Here is a 20,939-nt window from a genome sequence, read left to right on the forward strand (position 1 = left end):
ACATAACGTTAACTTAAAGTCAACTGAGTATAGATGTTAGCCAAAGCCACAAAATACTTCTCTAGTAACACCTAGATTGCCTTTGAATAACTGGATATGCTAACTTAGCCATATCAACTCATAAAATTAACCACCACATTTATCCAGCCTGTTTGGGGGCTGCTCAGGGAGTCAGACCCATGTCAATGAAATGCAGCATTTTATTCAAATCGGGAGATGGAGATGCCAGGAACTCCAGGTATGTTGCTGGCTGGCCCATATGCTCAGTAGCAGCCCTGATGGAGGGCCTGGATAGTCCAGAATATGACTAGTCAGACCCAAAAGGAGTAACTTTAAAAGCCCAAGAGACACTGGCGAGCTGCAGTGGCAGCTGCAAGTGGAGTGAGCAGTTTCCACCCATTCTTTGTTGCTGCTCTCCTTGAAAGTAGCAATGCTCCTGTACAATATGAACCTCTCTAGTTGAAGGGTTGCATGTAATAGCGCAGATTACTCTGGGCCAATTCAAGCCAACAGGACATTTTTTGACAGCTTATGAAAGACTCAGGATGGACAGAAAGTTTGGAGTACCAGACTAGTAAAGGACAGAATTCAGGCAGTTCTAGAGAGTATAGTGAGATTGCCCCAAATCACTTCTAGAAGTGCTCCTAAGAAACTCTAAAGCCATTACAACTTACTTGCATCATTCTGTTCTACATCCAAAATCCCAGGAGAGAGTCTGGTTGGCAAAACCTAGGTCAGATACCCACCCTCTTGGGTAATAAGAAACCTCTAAGGACCAAGATTTTGATCTCATCAAGTCTATGCACAATAGGCACAGAAAAGCTACAAAAGGAAACAGGATGCTATTAAGAAGGAGAAACTGATGTTTTGCCATTTTAAAAAATGCCCATTACAATTCACCCCTTTGGCTGTTCAGCATGCAAAAATGTATATTTTTGAAAATATTCCTAGCATAATCCCTCATAAAATGAGAAATTCTTTTTCTTTCCCCAGAGGGAGATAATGCAGTTTCATTACTTACTATAACAAAACTTAAGTATTTTTATATATGCTTTTGTTCTTAGATTAAGTCCCTAGAAGCAAAGCCTGATTGGGCATCTTATACAAATGATTGGGGAGGCATCTTAGCTGAGGGGGGAGAGGGAAGACAGGCTATGGCAAGTGGAAATAGTTAAGTCATGATCTGGTCTCAGGTAAAGATTAGTTTCTACCTAAAGTAGAAGTTTCTACCTAAAGATTAGTTTCTACCTAAAACTGCATGGGACACAGGAATGAGCACATGATTCAGAAAAGGCATGATCTACATCAAGGCCCCAAATCAACTATCATCTCCACTGTGAATTTGTGGTTTGAGAACATTAGCCTTGCTTCCTCTGTTTCTATGGAGATCTGCTAAAAATTAAAGAAATAAAAGAAACCAACTCATTGCCATCCTGTCAATTCTGACTCAGAATGACAGGGTAGAATGCCATCAAGACGATCCCAACTCAAACCATACAGAGTAGAACTGCCCCTATGGGTTTCCAAGGCAGTAACCCTTTAGAGGAGCTGCTGGCCTTGCAGTTAGCAGCCCAGCATGTAACCTACTATGCCATGAAGGCTCCGTTACAGGGTTTTCTAGGGCTTCCAAATTCATATGCCCTCTTTAACTGAGCTAAACTTTCTCATTAACATATTTCCAGTCAGTGGGTGAAGGGAGATAGTTGGACAGTGTAAGACACGACAAAATAGTAATTTATAAATTATCAAGGGTTCATGAGGGGCCGGGGAGTGGGGAGGGGGGCGCGAAATGAGGAGCTGATAACAAGGACTCAAGTAGAATGAAAATGTTTTGAGAATGATGGCAACTAATGTACAAATGTGCTTGACACATGGATGGATGGATGGATTGTGATAAGAGTTGTACGAGCCCCCAATAAAATGATAAAAAAAAAACAGAAAAAGACAAACATATTTCCAGTGATAGAAGAAAAACCCCACATAATTGCCAAATAAAAGTAAATTGGTCTTTTCTAGTTTTCTTAAAAAAATAATTTTATTGGGGACTCTTACAACAATCCATTGTGTCAAGCACATTTGTACATATGTTGCCATCATCCTTTTCAAAACATTTCCTTTCTACTTGAGCACTTGGTATCAGCTCATTTTTTTCCTCCCTCCCTCCCCAACCCTCCCGTCATGAAACTTGATGAGTATAAATTATTTTCACATTTCTGTTGTCTCCTAGGGTGTGTGTGTGTGGGAGGGAGGGACATCATACGATTGGGATTGGCTCCCACTTTCTCCCTCCACCTGGTCTTTTCCAGTTTTATGTGGTCTCTTTAACCCCAAGGAAGCCCTGGTAGGAGGAGAGGTTTGGCTATGAACATGGTGAGCAGTTAGAAACCACCAACAGCTCCTCAGGAAAATGAGGCTTTCTACTTCTGTAATTAGTCTCGCAAACCCACAGAGCCAGAGTTGGCATCGACTTGAGAGCATTCAGGTTTTCTTTAACTTCCACGATCAGCAGTCCAAGCCTAGCAGCCCTCCGTGGGAGAAAGATGATGTTGTCTACTGTTGTACAGATTTACCGACGGAGAAACCCTACACAGCAGTTCTAGTCTGCCCCGTGGAATAATTACAAAACCTGAACTGACTCGATGGTAGTGTTTGGTCTTTGTTATGGGTAAAGGTCAACCCCTCTTAAAATTGTTTTCAAGGGTTTTCCTTTCCCCTTCATCTTTGCAAGATGTCTTCTGAATGCAAAGGGAAGGGCCTTTCATCAGCAAGCTGTGACATATAGCTGAGATGTAGTTGAGCCTATGCCTTAGCGCTCTACATAGCTAAGTTGATCTTAGCTCTCTACATAGCTACAGTTGATCAGTTAGTTTAGCTGATGACTTAATTTCTCAGCACTCAGCCCAGTGGTCTTCAACTAACTTGATCCCACTTTGGCTTTCACTGTTAATGGAAGTTCCTTTGCCCTCCATCTAGTTTCTAGGTAGGTTGTCTACCTCTACCTTACAGCTACTGCTGTAAATCTACTCCCAGGTGTCCATCGTATGGTCAATTTCATTTTCTATTAATTTTAAAGGAAATTCTACATGTTGTGTGAGAAATCAAAATAGGCTTTCATTTTTTGGATAGGTTTTCATTTCTGCTCTGCTTGAGTATATCATGTGCTCATAGGGGTACTTTGCAAGGGAGTTTTTCTCTCAAGGTTTTGTGTAGGAGAGGCACTTATGCCTGACTTCCTTCTCAACCTATCTGAAGTTCCTGTTCTCTCCCTAACCATCTCTCACTGAATTAGTTCAAAGGTTTCTAAGGGATCTATTCTTGTTCTCTCCAAATCCCTATTAAAAGGGCTTCTTCCCCTTTTTATCTGAGCAACAATGCTTTCTTTCCTTCCCTACTCTATACACTTCTGTAACCAGCCCATTCCACCCCAAGTTCCCTTCTATTGGTTTTTCCTTTGTACCTCGGTGGTAGACTGCCCAAAGAAAAAAATTTAAAAAGGTCTGATGCTTTGATGACTACTAGCATTTTCTTCACAATTATACAGATAAGGGGTATAGGGATGAATGAGGGGTTCATGGAAGGGAAGTTGGGTGGGAGGGAAGCAAATCTTCATGGGTTCTAAATAAAGCATTAAGTGGAGATTTGAGTACTGACTTGCCCTAACCCTTAGGCTTTCTAAGCAAATGGAATCCATCCCCAGAACATTTGCATTGTACATTTACTTGCATTTACGACCACCCTGATTAGCCATTGTATAGTTTAACAGCCTTTTCTCCTGTTGCTTTTTTGTGACTGGGAGTTAAAACTGAGCTTGGGGTAAGCTTATAGGTAGACAAACTCCAACTATATTTTCATTAATCTGCTGAGGGTAAATTTTGGGCTTTAAATAGCTGGGCTGGGCCAAAGTACTGGGATATCCTAGTTCTTCTTGGAAGTGTTTGAAACCAGAGTAATTGTGGGGGGAGGTGTATTTAAGGGTAATATTTGCCACTATAAACTTTGCGGTTTGTTACTCGGTTCTGCTCTCCAGTCTGATGTTGCTCACCACCATATCCTTGGGTCCAGCAAACCTCAGGAATTTTTGATGAATTGATGTTAACATACATCTGTGGTCCTTATGTTCAAATTTTAAATCATCTGGAAAATGTTAGATTCTTGGATCCCACCTATAGATTAAGAGCCTAGGAGGCATAGTAGGTTACCTGTTTGGTAGCTAAACTGCAGCAGTTTGGATTCAGCTTAATATGAAGCTATCAGATTTTTTTTATTGTGGATACCTCATGGAGTTTGGGCTGTCCTACAGGGTCGTGATAATTGGAAATTGACAATCACCTAACTTTAGTTCCAAGTGTGAGATGCCTGCAGTGTTAGCAGGGAATGGAGTGTTTCATTTTTAAGTCACCAATAATGGGTAAACAGAATTGCTGCAAAACACAGTACTCAAGGTTGAATTAAATTACCATCAAGATAGATGTTTTGCAGGAAGTTACTTTGGATGGTACCCAATGTTTTTAAATAATGGACAGAAATTTCCACTGGTTGTTTTGAGAAAAATCTCAAGCATAGTAAAAAAATCACCACCTGTCATTTTAGGAGCAAGAGTTTAATTTTGAACACTAATTACATAATGCATTGTAAAACCAACCACTGAAAAATAGCCAACTGTCACTTTTTATCATCTGTATTTCAGTGGTATCACTGATCAAAGATTTACAACTACAGAATCCAATAAAGTTCAAGTACTTTTACATTATAGTCAGAACAAGAGGCAAACTATTAAAATGTCCCTTAGTAAGGGAGGTTATGAATTCCTTAGTGCAGTGGCTGTTGGCATTCTGCAAGTAATTTTCAGATAATAGCTAAAAACTTTAAAATCTCATAATACTTGGATGTGTAATGAACTGAATTTTAAGTATTTGCTTTGCATGACTCCCAACAATTTACTTCATGCTTAAATTGTCTGCCAATCAATATTGACAATGCAAAAGTACTCTCCCATCCCATTATCGGACATCCAACTTTTCAATACATTAGTAATTGTACGGATTCAAAGGAAGGTTTGTGAAAGGCACAATTTTAGTCAATATCCAACATGAGTATTTACATACTTTGAAGTTGAACTTCTCCTGGGACGCATTTATTCCACAGGGGTTAAATTCACTCAGGGGAAGGGCTCATTTAACAACTCCAGAATATATAACCCTCAGCAGTCGAACTCACCAACTGAAGATGCCCAGGGAATTGAACATTCAATATGTGGGGAGACCACTAGTAATCAAGTTGACTGATCACTCCAGTGCAAAGAATAGTTCGTTTTCAAATATATGACCTCTCCAAAGAATACAAACCACATCTTCCCAAGGTGCCTTTGGTTCTATTACTGCTACCCCCGCCCTTTCCCAGAGAAGTGTGCCTTATCTCGCAGCTCACTTCAGATCCTTACATTATATACAAGCGCCAAACTTTTATTTCTAAATTGGTAATAGCAAAACCATTAATTCTGAAGGTAGTACACAAAACTCTTAATAACTTAAGTAGTAAATTGAGACTCAGGTCATTATGCCAGAATACTCTTATCAAATCAAGGGCTCAATTATTTGAATTGGGAGGGAAAAAAAAAAAACCTTAGTAAGCTTTTCTTTACAAATGTTAACCCAATTCACAATTATTAATTATACAAGCAAAATGTTCCAACAAAATTTTACAACTTTCAATTATTCTTAGTTCAAATTGGGGCACACACCATATCTAGCATCATGGGAGTTTTTATTTGGAAGTGAACTTTTACTATTAATACAAATGCCAAGTTACTACACAAAAACATCCACAGGAACTTTTTTGAATTGCTCACAAACATTTCCTACATAATTCAACATACAACAGAAAAATGGTACATCTTCCAATTTGCATACAATGGAAAACAATATATATATTTTTACAAAGCTTAACTAACAGACACTAGCAAGTTGACAGTTTAAGTCTATAGGTGAAAAATTATCTAGTAAAAATAATCAGTATTTATTCAGCCATTAGTCACTTCCACAGCCCAGGATTATTCTGATTAATAAAACTCAGGATTATTCTGATTAATAAAACTTGCTGCCAAATCAGGCTTATGTATATATACTTTTACATCACTACTCAATTTGTAGTACCTGCTTCCCCATCTGGGTTCTTTGTCACTAACAGAATTGCTTTAAAGTAGGGCTAAGCATTTGCAATAAAGAAAACAAAAACCCCCAGGCTTTTTAAAAGCATGAATATGTGATGGAATTTCTTCCCCAAACAATGGATGTTCAAACCAAGTCACCAGCACTGAATTTGCCAAGATATTTTGCCTATGTCCAAGGAGATGCACTTATATCCAATCCAACAGAGGAGCTGAAAATCAAATTTAGTGTTTAGTTTGGAAGCGAGTTGGGGTGTTAAGCCATTTGAAAAATGACTCTTAAAAAAAAAATGACCACCAAAAATAGGTTCACTAAATTTATTTTAAAAATCATAAAACGTTTCTTACAAAAGAGCATTACATTGTGCACGCTGCTCTGAATTGAATGCCAGGGACATGGGAACTATTGTTATCATTACTTTTCCTCCCTGTTCCACCCCCCAAAGGTTACAGTGACCACAAAAGCAAGGTGTTCACAATCATTACATGGGGGTATTTGCTTTAAACCACCAACAATGAACAAAAAAAAAAAAATTAAATTCACTCACTCTGCTGCTGTTTCAAAATTTCAATGTTAGTTTTTGCATACCCTCCCCTCCCACCCTGGTAAGGAACTATAACATTACATCTGGTGAACAGCAAAGATTTCACTACACCTCAAATGCAGAACACCTATGAAGCAGAGGAATGTTGGCTTTTTAAACAGAAGCAGATAAAAAAAAAAAGATGCAGGACTCCTTCAGTTCTTCACTAGTCTTAGAAAAACTTTCCAGAATACTGCTTCACACTATAAAAAAGAAAAAATATCTTGCATTAGAATCCTTCAACATCTGCATACTGCTTCACACTATAAAAGAAAAGAAAAAAAAGTACGAATTAGAATTTTTGTTCGTAATACCTCAATCAACATTAAGACAATTTCAATGCTAAATCAAAACAAGCATGTCCATTATTTAGAATTAAAACATTAGCAATTATAAATAGTGCAAAATTTAAAGCAATTATAATAAAAGTTAAGACTTTAAAAACAGAAACAAGAAAATGAAACCAAAAGTTGTTAATATTTGATAGAAAAGACAGAAATGCGAGCAAGGTGTGAAATGCTGCATTTAACAGCACCAATCTATTTGTCCTGTAGAGACATGGCCTGTGCCATATGGCAGACTGTGATTTGTTGTCAATTTAGTTATCTAAAAACAACAAAATCACTAGTCTTCCACACAGAACTGACCAACATCCACTGAATCTTCTTTATTTTCTACAGGCTTTGTATAATTTTAACAAGTGGTTTTGGCAGCAGTTTTCACCAGAGAAATGGAGAAGTTTGCTTGGTTAGGGCTTCTTCCAGCAAGATTAGTATTGAATGTCTTCGTTTAGTAAGAAAGCAGAAGAAAATCAAGGCAAAGCTATTAGGATGTTTAAAAGTTAGCCCCACCCAACCAAAGGGTTGACACACCATGGCTTCTAAAAGAAAAATCACCTCAGAAGGAAAGCCTTTTAAGAGTTTAGTATTGGTTAAGTTATTATAAAATTAAACAAACTGACCTGTTCTGCAGCAAATACTGTGCATTCTGTATCTGGTCCTGTGTTCCTGTAATGGTAATGATCCGATCTTCAGACCCTTCTAAAGGCTCATCAATTTTGATTGAAGCTCCTGACTCATGACGAATTTGTTTAATCCGCTGACCACCTTTGCCAATAATAGATCCAGCCAACTGTTTAAAAAGTATAAAATTAAGTTTAGTGTTTTGATACATCAAAATTTTATGACTAGCACTTTTAAGACAAGGAATATTAAATTACTTCAAGTGGTTTTATTACCCAACACCCCAAGATTCAAGGCCTGGATAAAAATCTGTACTATGCCCATTAGGATTTCTGTAATGGTCTATTTAGTAACATAAAGTATCATCTATTAAGACTCAAACTCCAGAATGGACACCTCACTAAAAACCCTGTACACACAATCTCAATTTTAACACGGGATATACTTTTTAAAACTATCTTCTATGAAAAACCAGGGAATTTCAAAGAAATCGAATGGTTAATTCTCAGGAAAAGGTTAAAGATACTTACATCTTTGGGAATAGTTACTTGTGTAGTAATAATAGGTCCACCAAGATCACCATATGATCCACGACCCCCTGCATAGGAATAATCTGATTTAAATAATGAGCATCAAGTTCACTTAGAAAACATGAAATTATGTTTGATTTTAACAAAGGAGAAAACTTACCATATCCTGAGCCACCCTAAAAAAAGAAAGCAAAAAATAAATTAATTTGTTCTCAAATTTTCTCAACTATTCTAACATATTCACGAAACACCCCCAGGTCAACAAAACAATGCTCTTTCCAAGGCCTCCCAGATTTATTTATTCTAAGTTAGTTTGGAATACAACTCTTGGCAAAAAATATTCAGGAACATAAAATTTAAAGAAACAAAGCATGGAACAAAATACCGATTGACAAGCAGGCAGTATATATAGCTTAAGGTTATCTTTTAAAATTTTTTAAAACTGGTGTCTTAAATAACATATTACGACTGGAACATGCCAATACTCAACCTGTGGTTCGTAAGCCATCTGCCACTCTGATGGGCTCCAGGTATCTATTGCAGAATCCCAAGTTTCATCAGCACTGAAACCAACCTGTTAGACGAATAGTGCCATTTAATATACACTGTAATTATTTCAATTTTAGCTATAATTTAAAAAAACAAAGTTACATATTTCACCCCTATTAAAGACCACCAAACAAATGGTAGCAATTTAGTATTCTTTGGAGGGGGGGGGGGGGGAGAAGCACAACGACTTGTTATTATCTTCAACAAGATGTAACTATGCAGCTTTAAGATCCCTGACATCCCCTAAATAATAATTGTTGGTAAGTGAAAGCTCTTACCATGCCATCGTATCGGTCTCCAGGTCTCCCTCTTCGGTCATAAGCCATCAGATCCCTACAAACATAACACAAGCTGTAATCTCAGCTATCTATGCCACAAATACCAAATCAAGGTCTACCCACATGCTTAAATCATGAATTGTGTTGATGAAAAGAAAACTTACCCGCCTCTAGGTGGTGGTGGAGGAGGAAGAGGAAGATTCCGAGCCCGGCTACCACCGCGGCCACCTCGTCCAGGAGGAGGAGGAGGTGGTCCTCGACGAGGGCTCATATCATCATAATCTCTTCTAGATGGAGGCATGGGACGCCCACCTCGACCAGGAGGCATTCTGTCAAAACCACCTCTTCCCCGCATGGGGAACCCCACAGGCCGTCCACGGCGATCATCAAACATCATTGTAAAACCACCATAATCATAGGTTTCATCGTAAAAATTGGGATCATAAGGTTGTGCACGTCCTTTGATGGGTGACTAAAAGAAGAAATATAACAAAACTAAATGAAGAAAATAAAAAACAATTCTTTGTTCAAGAAACAAAACCTTTCGAGTGCTGTTTTTCCTAGGAATTATCAAGAGGTAAGGTAAGAATACTGGCAGAATAACCAGAAAATTGGGTGGTGGTGGTGGGGGACCACACATGCCCAAATATATTACTTTTACAGGTCCTGAACAAAGATGTGAGCTTTGTTGCTCAGGTGGAAAGTAGCTTAACTCCCCCCGCATTTTAACAGAAAGAGAACTATGCACACTATAGGGACCCTGAAGGCAGAGGTACTAAAGCAGCAGTATGTTTTGATTCCCCAATGGAGCAAAACATTTTTACTTGAAGCACTTCAAAATCACCCACTTGCCTTTTACATTCGAAACTATAGAGAATGAGATCAGTTTGTGTTCTATAGAGGCAAAAGTGTTCTAAAGATACCTCAGATATCAGATCAAGGATGATCTTTATGCACTCTACAACTCTATCAGGTTTCCCTCCAATAAGAACAACTCTGTCAGTAGAATGAGGACAGCATTCCTGGAAAAGCTTGATTGTTGTCTGAGTATTCTGCAATGAGTTAAAAAAAAAAAACTATCAGATAGCAGGGGGAAAATTAACAAAAACTTGTTATCTAGTACCGCCAACCCTTTTTACTACTTCAGTAGCAAATATGATAATGCCCAAATGGGAATGTTAGGGAAGTCAAGAGTCTTGGGGAAGCCCAGTGAACCCACTAGGTGGGGAAGGGGGAAAAGGGTGAAGTGTCCTGTACAAAATGAGGCAGGAGAAAACAAAAGGTGCCATTACCTCACGAAGCTCTTTGATTTTAGCACCTTTGACCCCAATAATTCCTCCTGCCAGACTCTGATGAATCAACAGTCTCAACTCGCAGTCAAAGTCGCTTCCTTTATAGTGTTGGTACTGCAGAGGGAGATTTATAAAACTTTAGCCCAAAATTAAGAATTCCCCAAGCACACTTATCTGCTATAAGCATAATATACTGTTGCAGTGAGCAACCTGAATTTATATTTCAATAACTTTACCAGTTATGTGCTTATTATCCTCAATAGCCAGGCCCAAAAGGGACATTCTGCACCACCTTAAAAAACTATTTTATTTTCAGGTCCTGCAACACCATACCCACACTGCAGCCATTTAGCATGTCGCTGTTACCACAAAATTATTATTAACATTCAAATAACACAATAAAAATGACTGCAAAGCACTTTGCGAATGTAGTTAATTCCCACTGCAGCATGGAGCAGGGTCAACAGTGAGTTGTAAGACCATCCATTTATTGTGTTTTAAGGTTTTTCTATAGAAATGGGAAAAGTACACTATGTTAAAAATAAAATTGATCCTATGGGCCAGGCTCCATACTTCAGTGGGGTTCATTGGCACTATGACATACATTTAAGCATTCCACAGCATCAGATTCGAGCGGGAGCTGGCTGGTTGCAGTGGGTGATGGCAACTGCAGGCCCTGAAAGTAGAAAAATAAGAGTAATAGGTTAAGTGTCTAGTGTGATCAGGCTATTGTCGCATATATTGGTAAAGCTACTATAACATTCAAAATCTATTATTATACAAACTAGTCTACAGTAGCATTAATAATTTTTACATATTTAGTAAGTTATCTAGCATTAAAAAACCATCTAATCTGAGCAAAACAATTCTATCCAACACACCCATTAATTTCATTTATTTCTAAAATAAAAAATTATCAAGACCAAAAGCCCCCTTTAAACACTCTTAATCTTTTAAAAGTAGCTATTTACCCCAAGTGATTAATGCAAAGGGACGCTGCACATTTTAAAGGTTTTGCCTAATGCCTCCCCCATTATAATTCAGTATGTTTAAAATCACTGCCCTATATACATACATATATATATATACAAAATTATAGCCTACCTCTTCTAAGGTAGGGATGATTTTCTTCAGAATTTCTCCAATTGTTTCAATATCAGCACTGATACTCAATATGCTGTCAAACATCAAATACCAGATAGTACAAAAAAGGTGGAAAAGAAAAATGAGTTGCTTGTTATCAGCAGCCATATAAATTTTTTACAGAGAAGTAACATACACTTAATATTCCCCATTTACAGTAGCCTATTTATAGATTTTTTTCTCACATGCATTTCGTTTTATGCCCAATACAAACATGGTAACAATATTAGGAGACTTGCAGAGACAGAGATTATGGGCTTTGGAAGGGCTCAGATTAAGTGGGCAATAAATTGACCAGAACCGAAGCAGAGTTGATATTTATGTTCCCCGCCACCACTAAATTTAAGAATACCCTCGCTATTACATTTGTATAACTGGCACACCTTCTCTTAGGCAAAGTGGGGGTGGGGTGGGGGTGAGAGGGGGAATATGCGAGTGGTGAACATTTTATCTGGAGTAAGGTTATGGATACCAGTTAGAAATTAGACCACTAATGGGCTCTGCAAGAAAACAAATACAAATGCAAGACAAAACAAAGACAACACAATGACAAGTGAAGGAAAGTGAACCAGAGTTAGCATTTCATCAGAAAAAATTATGAACAGGCAATGTTGGGAAGCAAGGTGGGCCACAAGACAGAGCGAGAGACTACTTTGGTAACAATTTGATTTACAATGCAGCAAATATGCAACACTTGAAGCTGTGCTCCTTCCATCGAAATAAAATTAGTGGACCGTTTGGGTGGGCAACTCACGGTAAAAGTTCAGTGACAAAAAGACTTAATGGGGAAAATAAGACAGAAACTTGAAAAACAATACACCGTCTAAAGGGGATACTATTTAATTATATAAAAGGCAGGTAATAAAATACATTTCTCTCTTTCTAATCAGGCAGTGAGGCATAAACTGTTGGGACATACCGCTCGGGGCCACTGCTGTCTGGGACTGAAACACTGGCATTGTACTGCATTGGTCATTGGCGTTCGTGGATGTTGGCATTGGGCATGGGCATTCAATCAGTAGTTGTCAAGTATGGTACCCGTTTGGCAACGAGCACATTTTTGGGCATAGCCAACCAGGGTTTTCACATGGGCGTTCAGGGGCGGATGGGCCAACGTCATGGTGGGCAACGCAGGGGTAAGTCGATCCAGTACATGGGCAACGGAGATATATGGCCAAAAAAACAAGGAGAGGGAAAAGGGGGAAAAGCAATAAATTTTAATTTAATACAAACTATACTCATACTCTCAATTAATGAAACAAGCTTAAGTTGTTCTGAAGACTAACACAATACTGGACTTCTCTGTATCTGACTGTGGCTTAACAATTAAGGACCTTAAAATGATGGTCTAGCTACCTTCTTTTAAAAACTTTTTTAAAAACAAGATGTTTCAGTAGCAGGCTGGCTCATGAGGGTAGACACAAACCTGTCAGACTCAAAGTGTACTGAAATTCTAGAGGAAATGGGGATATTAATAACCCAGATTACTATACAGAACATCTGGATTAAGAGGAGAGGTTTATAAAAGACAAAACAAAAAATCCCACACCACCAAAAAACTCTTAAGCACTCAAAGATTAGTTTGGTTTCCTAGAGGTTTAAAATGGACTCTTAGATCAACAGGCAGGTTTGTAAAATTCTAAACAAATTTTTAAGTTCAGTTTACAGCAATCAAGAGGAACATACAAAGATCTGCGACCAAGAGAGAAATGAAGTACTGTCAAATATGTATCCAACACAGTTATTATTTGCCTAAATTTTAGCAAGAACATTAAGAATGTGTACACCGTTTTTAGTAAATTTGACGTAGCCAGGTCCTATTAAATATACTAACATCGATGGATGCCAATATTAATGTGTCTCATCATAAGAGTCAACCCACGATAAAATATGAAGACTCAAACCACAGGCATTGAGACAGACTATTTCCCAACTTTAAGAGTATGTTCCTGAAAGTCTATTCGATATTTAAACCATGCAACCTCAATATTTCTTTGTGCTCCATGTGTAATTTCTCAAAGAACAGAGGGCTTTCTATCAGTCAAGTGCAATCGTTTTCAGCAACAGACTAAGTGACCCACACGTGGAAAATGCAGTTAACCTAAGGGGGTTTAACGGTTTGTTAACATTTTTAATTAAGGTCTTGCTTGAAGAGACTATTTGGTGGAATCCTATAAAGGAAGAGGAATTCCTATAAAGGAATTGTACACAACCTCTGTACAATTCAATTTGGGGATTGGCAAACAAAAAAAAGGGATTGGGGCGCCATATCTGGAAGTCAGCTATGTAATCAATTATTACAAATGGCTTGTATCTAGACTATTAAATGATTATGATTCAAATCTTTCAATCTCTAGAAACATGTAACAGAAGCTGCTTGCGTAGTAGTTTAAATGCTTTAATACTTACGTCTGTACGAAGAGCCTTAATATTCTTGCCTCCTTTTCCAATCACTGCCCCAGCATTCTGGAGGTGAAAACACAATTACTTTGTTTTTCTCTAAATTTAATATTTTTTTGTTCTTAGCTTTACATCCCACCTGAAATTTTAACCTTTCTATTACAGGAATTAAGAGATTTGGGGCTATCAAAACCATCAGGGCAAACCCAAGACACACACGAAAGCCAAAAACACTTTCTTGGTACGCAACCTTAACAACTGTATTCTTTACATCCACCTGCAATTCTGTAGTTCACCATTAATTAAACGAGTTTTAATATCTCAAATTCTAGCAAAGTAAAAACCAGGGCTTTACATCTGTCTTAAAGTTATACAAATCTTTATTTTTTTAAAATCTAGGGCTTCTCAAAGGACCAAATAAGAACCAATCTTAATTTGTTCTAGAGTCTACATTTCCAAATGATCAAGTTAAAAAAAAAAAAAAAAAGTATACCTTGCTCTGAAGCAGAATACGCAGCTCAACCATCTCATCAGTGTTCCTAGATCTTTTAAATGCTTGTTCCTCTTCCATATCTTCTGCTGGGCGTTTACCTATTAAGTCAACAGTTAAGATTTCCAATAAACAACCAATGTATTTAAGAAATGGCATCTAAGATTAATTTAGTTTTTAATTTTAAACTAAAGAAATTTAACTCTTGTTTGCCTTTTAGATACCAACTAAAGCGTCTACTAAATAATTTAGTTAACAAAGTACTGCAAACATGCAACTGACAGGTAATTCCAGGTTATGAAACTGAAAAGTTATGTTAAAACATAACAGGTATTAAACCACATAGTGAGAACAAGGAATAGAATGGAAATTTAAAAATCACTAATAAAGTCTCACCAAATTCACCATTGGTTTCAGTGTTGGGGAAGGTTTCTTCTGGCTGTTCAGTTTCCATTTTCCTTTATTAAATGGATAGAGCAATCTGTAAAAAACAAACAAAAAACAAAGCAGCTAGTACAGTTGGCTTATTGGAAGTAAAGTGGATGCATCTTGCTAAGGATCAAGGCAAGCAAATAAATGACAGATTCTAGAACGTACCAGTTATTATATATCCTTGCAGAGCAGAACTGAAGTGTTCTGGGCGGGACCAACAACTGACACCCTAGTGCTGCAGTAGCCTATAAAAACCAACACAAATCAGTTTTGCTTATCTTGGGTCCATTCTTGTAACAGAATACTAATTTTTAATCATAACAACACTGACCCGAGCCCTAACAACTAAATAGGCATTCCTAAAACTGGATTGCTCATCTTAGGACTGCAAACTCCAAAGGCTTGCCTTTAAAAACAAAGGTGGGGAGGGCGAGGGGAGAGTAAGCACTAGCTTTTAGCTATGAGAATGAGTTTCCACCACTGTAGCCAGTTGTTTCACCACAAAGTGTTATCAGTCTCATTTTGTTTCTTAGTAGGCAGCAACTAGATTGATGTTGGAATTTCATATCCACTTAGGCTTGATCTTAAAATTTCCAGAATCTTGGTAATTTAATAAATATAAGGGCAAACACAAGCCATACCCAATAACCAGGCCTATTCTCTTTTCAAAAATCTATTATGTAGTGAGAGTAGTCCTGCCCACTACTAATGGGACCTATCAGCCTCACTATCAAGACATTTTAAATTTGGTTCAAAGATAAATCCCATTAAGTACACATATGTAGAAAATGCTAAAGATTCTACAAGCAGGTTGGTGATGGGGTTCAATCCACCTTTTAGACGCGCTTTAGGAATACGAAGAAAAAGCCAAGTGGCTACACGTTGAGTCGAGAAAAAAACAAAAACACCCAAATCCAAGGAAGCATTTTCTGCGGTATTCTATTAACGTTGGTCTTTCGAGCAACTCTAACGACTAAAGACTATATTCTACTGGCTTATCAGTCTTTAAATGCCTGAGGTGTGGGGAAAGACATACGAGTACAGAAAAACAGCAGCACCAGGATGCTAGACTAACGTCGCGCCCCTGTTAATCCGCTATGTCTTCCCACCATCCTCCGATCCCCGAAAACAGACGAAGTACGGGCCTGAGCGAACACGCCCAGCCTCGCCCGGTTACCAGGATCGCCACGACGCCGAGTACCAGGAGTTGTAAAAGCGCTAGGCGATCGCCGAAGCGCCGCACCTCTCCTCACCCGGATCCGACGGGAAATGGCGGCCCGCGTAATGGCGCCTACGTGCTACGAGGCGGAGCTGAGCTCAGACCCCCCCTCCCCCACCCACCACGCGGCCCCGGGATCTCACCCCCCCATACCCCTCCCCCTCCACGGAGAGACAAAGCCTCCGCTGCGCCCGGGGCAGGCCGATACCCCGATTCCCGCCGCAGGCCGGGGAGGTGCCGGCGCGGCGGGGCCCACACAAAGAGCGACGCCGCAGTGTGAGGTAGCTGGCTGGCCACCTCGGGCTTGCGCCAGCGGGCTTATAACCTTAGCGAAAAAGGGGCCTGTTCCCCAAGACCACACAACGGCGTCTCACCCCGAAAGAACCTCTCTGGCAATCCTCCCCGAGTGTCTAGCACAAGGCCGACTGCAGAAATGCGCTGGGGGAAATGGCGGAGGTGGGTGGGGGAGGGGAAAGGCAGGCAACGTTTCCTCTCTGGGAAGCGGCCAACCACCGAGCGTCCTCTGGGACGGCCTCGTTCAAGCGCAAATACTCGCTTCCCATTCTCGCCTCACAGGCAGTCCTCCCGGCTCCGCTCCTTACCGCGCGAGGCCGTCGTCCCTTCGCCGCCGCGCCGCCTCAGCCGGTCACAGCAAGACAGAGAACGAGCGCAGGGCCTCACCGCTCCCCTCCTCCTCCCGCCTCAGCGCGCCTGCCCCGCTGCCCCTCTGGATTGGCTGCCCTGCCTCAGCCGTGGCGCGAGGCCGAAGAGATTGGCGCAAAGCCGCGTCAATCAAAGAGCAGGAGGAGGTAACGGCTCCGCCTCCCGCAGGCGCCTCCCTTCGGGCTGAGGCCGCTAAGGGCCCAGGAAAACTGGGCTAGGAAAAAGTAAACGCAATCTTTCCGAGGCCAGGCCCTTGCCTGAACACATTAATCCCCAAGCCCCGATAACTCCAATTACCTAGAGACCGCGAACAAACGGGACGCCGGCTAGACGTCGAGGTCGGTGCCGCAACGAAACAAGATAATGGCGTCGGCAGTGCTTTCGACTGGAGCGCCCTCCTCCTTTCTCGTTCGCGCACTCCACTAGAGGGAGGGTGGGGGAGTGGAGGAAGATCTCGCGAGATCTCAGGCCGACTGGTTCACGCGCCCTGGGAGGGAGCAGGGGCGGGGCATTTTCGAGGCCGGAATGCGTCTTCAGGGGTTGGGGGAGGGGCGTGAACGCGCGGGAAGTCGGGGCAAGTGGTAAAACGGAATAGACCTCACACTGTGGCGGTTTCTACTTTTAAGGTCCCGCGGCCCGGCGGCAGCTGTTGCGCGAGGGGAGGGCGGGCTACCCAAGTTGGTGCTAGGCCTAGACGAATGCCTGCATTTTCAGTCTTCCCTCAAGTCCTCCCTGGCTGACGCCCCTCTCCCCGCTGCCCCGGGCTGCCTAGCTGCGGGACCAGGTGCTCGTTGGTAAGTGCCGGCCCTCCGAGCCTCCAGCCGAGCGCGATCCACGCTAGGAAGCCCGCCGTTTTAACGGTCCGCGGCGTCTTTTCTGTGTGGCTGGGGCCCGAGGCCGCAGCTGCGGGTTCGCGTCCCTCGGGTCCCCAGCAAACACGGCTGGTCTGGACACGTTCTCTGGGGTTGGGGTCTTGTGGCGCCTGCAGCAGGCAGAACCAGGCGTTTTTACTGGGCTCCCTTCCTGTGATTCTTGTGGCCCTTGACGCGAGTGTCGTCGTGCCACTCCAGTTTAGTCAATCGTTTGATTTGCATTCGTCTCTTGAATACAAATCGTAAAAATCCTATTCGATATTCCGCTTTCCCTTTAATCTGTAAAGCAGATTCCTGAGGACCTAATGTCGGGGGTTTAAATGGAGAGAAAATGTTTTGAGAAACGATGTACAAATGCGCTTTACACAATTGATGTGTGTATGGATTGGGATAACAGTTGTATGAGCCCCTAATAAAATGTTAAAAAAGAAAAAAAAATGTGCTTGACACAATGTATGTATTTATGGATTGTGATAAGCATTGTATGAGCCCCCAATAAAATGATTTATAAAAAAAAAAAAGCAGATTCCACCGGAATCTGAACATAAAGCTCACCCTCAAGAGATCCTACAGTTGTAGCGTTTGCATTTCGTTTATACTTGCAAAATGTTGGTTACTTATAAGGCCCCGTGGCTGGAACCATGAGCTCAAAACAGTTATGAACATGGTGTAGTGTTTTATTCAAAGGGTCCCTGGGAGTCCCGACCAACTTGATGGCACCTAACAACACCACAAGGCCCTTGGGCCAGCCAAACTGATGTTTCTTTTGCTAAGGCATGTAGGCTACTCAATCATATAGGTCACTCAATCGGTAACAGACCCGGAAACTTTCCAGCCCACTTTTGTATACCCACTTAACATATTGTGAATGAGTGATACTCTTCGCAGTTTCCACAATCCCAAACTCTTGTTGGAGCAACCTCGTATTACAGTGTACACATGTATTCTACCAGCAGCAGAATATACTTAATTTTTTTGAATGACGAATTTGTGCCGATTCCAGTTGTCTCTTGATTTCCCTCTTGCTTAATTTGCAAATATTATAATGGCTATGATTATGTTCATTCATTTTTTTATCTGCTTGGATAAGAGACACATGTAGGGGAAATGAGTACTTCCTGAAACACCGTGTGCTAGCTGAGAGGATACGTTAACAAATGCTGTTAGAGCATAATGCTATAGAGGTGGAATTTATGAAAAGTGACTTAAAGTAATACAAAGCGTTTTATTGTCCCCACCATGACAGAATGTATAGTTTAGTTGGGGAGGTAAAATAAACGGTATAGTAAGTTTCGGTTTGGGTAGATTTTTGTTGAATATTTATTAAATAGAAGATGAAGGGGGGATGCTTTGACTAGAGAGATGTAATTTGCCAGTCAGGATTTACAACATTAATTTGCCAGTCAGGATTTACAACATTAAATTCAGTTTTAACACTGGGGACAATTCACTGCACTTCTGTAATAATGACACTTTCAAGTTAGTATTTCTGTTACAGCCATCTTTTTTTTCTCTATTGATAAATAAACAGTGCTGAGTGCTGAGCAGAGATCAAAAGCAAGCAGTTCAATTGATGTAGGAACCTTTTCTCATTTCACTGCCTCCTGTCTGGACCCTGACTTGACTCAGCCCTGATGAAAGCTGTTCCTTAGCTTCTTTGTATGCTTTTTTTTTTCTTTGTATGCTTTTGTAGGTGGAGTTTTTCCTTCAAACCACTCCCCAATTGCTTTCTGCCTTACCTCTTTAGTCTTATTTTTCTCTTTAGGTTTCTGTTTTAAATCAGGATTTTCCCTTCTTGTCTTTTCTATATTGTCAGACTTAAGGCTAGTATTGCTTGGCTATGGGGTTTACTTTAGATAGACCAACTGAGATTGTGCACAAGCCACCTGTATTATTATTTATCACTACTTACTGAGTTCCCCATTATGTACCAGTTTCTGCTTTCCTACAGTATAAGGATTGTTATAAATATTCTGCCATGTAAATCTTTTGCTATTTCTGATTTTCTTAAAATTAATTCTGGAAGGTGAAAGAAGTGAATCATGAAAATTGCTTAATGTACAATTAAAACAGTTTTTCTTCTCTTCATGGACAATGCAATTCTTGAGTACCCAATATTGTTTTTGTATATTAGAAAATAAGAAGTTTTGCTCTGATAAAACTCCTGTGTGCCTTCTACCTATAGTGACTGTGGTTACCAGCTTCTCCAGAAAGAGGATAAAAATCTTAGGAATTCTCTAATGGCCTAGATTGTAGGTTTCTAAATTTATTTGGCCTATAGCTCCTTTTTCAGAAGAAAAATTACACAACAACCCCTGGCAATTGAAAAATTTAGGGCTGTAGCTCATAATCCAGGATGAAGTGTCAATTTCTAATTTTGCAAGTCCCCTTTCCCCCATCATTCTCCTAGCGGGTAGTATCACCCACTTTGCGAAACACAGGATTAAGTGAAAGGAGTAGCAATTACCTAATGGTTCAAGGTCTCCATTATTGGAACCCGGTCTAAACATTTATAATACAGGTCTCAATGCTTTCTTCCATTTAATTAAACATTTTTAAAACCTTTTCTTTCTAACCTGTAGGGGAAACCTCCCTATTGACATAAAATAATCTTTTTTAGGATTATGAATTAATGGGAGGGGTTTTCACTTCAGACTATCAACTCTGCACTCAACAGTTCAATTCATCTTTTTAATTACAATTATTACCAACATGCCTTTGTAAAGGCTGTCCATGTCCTAGATGAGTCACATCGTCTGCATCACTTTACTTGACTCTTAAAGTGGAGAATTTTGTGTAACAGCATTCTTGACTTTTTCTTAAAATGTTTGAGATTAACTCTTTGAATGCTTGTATAATATTAAATGTCTCTCACCACATTTGCTTGTGTTTTCAAACTGTCTTGGCTATTTTTAAACCGCTCTAGTAATTAGAGTTTTTTTCCCTGTATAGTTGTGATAACACACCATTATAATATGTTAGCTAGCTATAGAAATGCAGATTCAGGAAAGTCTTAGTGTATACTTCTGCACTGACAGGAATATAAAATTAAATATCTCTGAAATTCATCCTTAATCATTTTCTGCCCTGCTTTAACCTTGTCAATTCACAACCAATCGATCTTTTTTCTTTTCTTACTGGTTTCCTCCTTCTCCTGAAGTCTCAATGGTATCATTTCCTACTATATAAACGTTTTAGGTAGCAGAAAGCTATTGCATTATATATAATAACTTAGGTGGTTTTTAGGACGAAACATTCTGCAAACAAATTAATTGTGGCATGTTTGCTTGGTAATTCAGGTAAACAATCATTGGGTCCATTTTCTAGCACTTGGTGTTTAAATTCTAATGGAGGCAAGT

At 40.0% G+C, this 20,939-nt stretch overlaps 2 protein-coding genes across 7 annotated transcripts in view; one reads left to right on the forward strand and one right to left on the reverse strand.

Moving 5' to 3' along the window:
- Positions 1-5,746: 5,746 nt before the first annotated feature.
- On the reverse strand, positions 5,747-17,100 carry HNRNPK (heterogeneous nuclear ribonucleoprotein K). Of its 6 annotated transcripts, none has more exons than XM_004715964.4 (17): positions 17,006-17,099; positions 14,992-15,071; positions 14,791-14,875; positions 14,398-14,495; positions 13,914-13,970; positions 12,424-12,467; positions 11,466-11,538; positions 10,966-11,037; positions 10,362-10,475; positions 9,993-10,121; positions 9,234-9,541; positions 9,070-9,124; positions 8,733-8,816; positions 8,403-8,418; positions 8,243-8,325; positions 7,712-7,881; positions 5,747-6,953 (listed from the first exon to the last, which is right to left on the reverse strand). In XM_004715964.4, the coding sequence occupies exons 3-17, from the start codon at positions 14,846-14,848 to the stop codon at positions 6,923-6,925; spliced, it is 1,392 nt and encodes a 463-aa protein (XP_004716021.1). In that variant the 5' UTR covers positions 14,849-14,875; positions 14,992-15,071; positions 17,006-17,099; the 3' UTR covers positions 5,747-6,922. The 6 variants fall into 6 exon arrangements, with proteins under 6 accessions (XP_004716021.1, XP_004716019.1, XP_045154557.1 ...); XM_004715962.4 differs by having other exon boundaries at positions 5,747-7,013; positions 17,006-17,098; XM_045298622.1 differs by lacking the exon at positions 10,966-11,037 and having other exon boundaries at positions 17,006-17,100.
- Positions 17,101-17,371: 271 nt separating this feature from the next.
- RMI1 (RecQ mediated genome instability 1) overlaps positions 17,372-20,939 on the forward strand; it is a 15,648-nt gene continuing 12,080 nt past the window's right edge. The window contains exon 1 of the mRNA XM_004715968.2: positions 17,372-17,502. The gene's annotated coding sequence lies outside the window, so the exon portion shown is untranslated. The remainder of the gene's footprint in view (positions 17,503-20,939) is intronic.

Source organism: Echinops telfairi, unplaced genomic scaffold (genome assembly GCF_000313985.2).
Source record: "Echinops telfairi isolate 266 unplaced genomic scaffold, ASM31398v2 ScPeMD7_7429;HRSCAF=8467, whole genome shotgun sequence".
Taxonomy (NCBI): Eukaryota; Metazoa; Chordata; class Mammalia; order Afrosoricida; family Tenrecidae; genus Echinops; species Echinops telfairi.

Coding starts and splice junctions, on each gene's coding strand:
- HNRNPK (XM_004715962.4), bottom strand. CDS start 14,848: ATGGAAACTGAACAGCCAGAAGAAACCTTCCCCAACACTGAAACCAAT. Junction 14,496..14,790: donor TGAAACCAATGGTGAATTTG/GTGAGACTTTAT, acceptor TTGACTTAATAG/GTAAACGCCCAGCAGAAGAT. Junction 8,817..9,069: donor GAGACCGATACGATGGCATG/GTAAGAGCTTTC, acceptor TTCGTCTAACAG/GTTGGTTTCAGTGCTGATGA.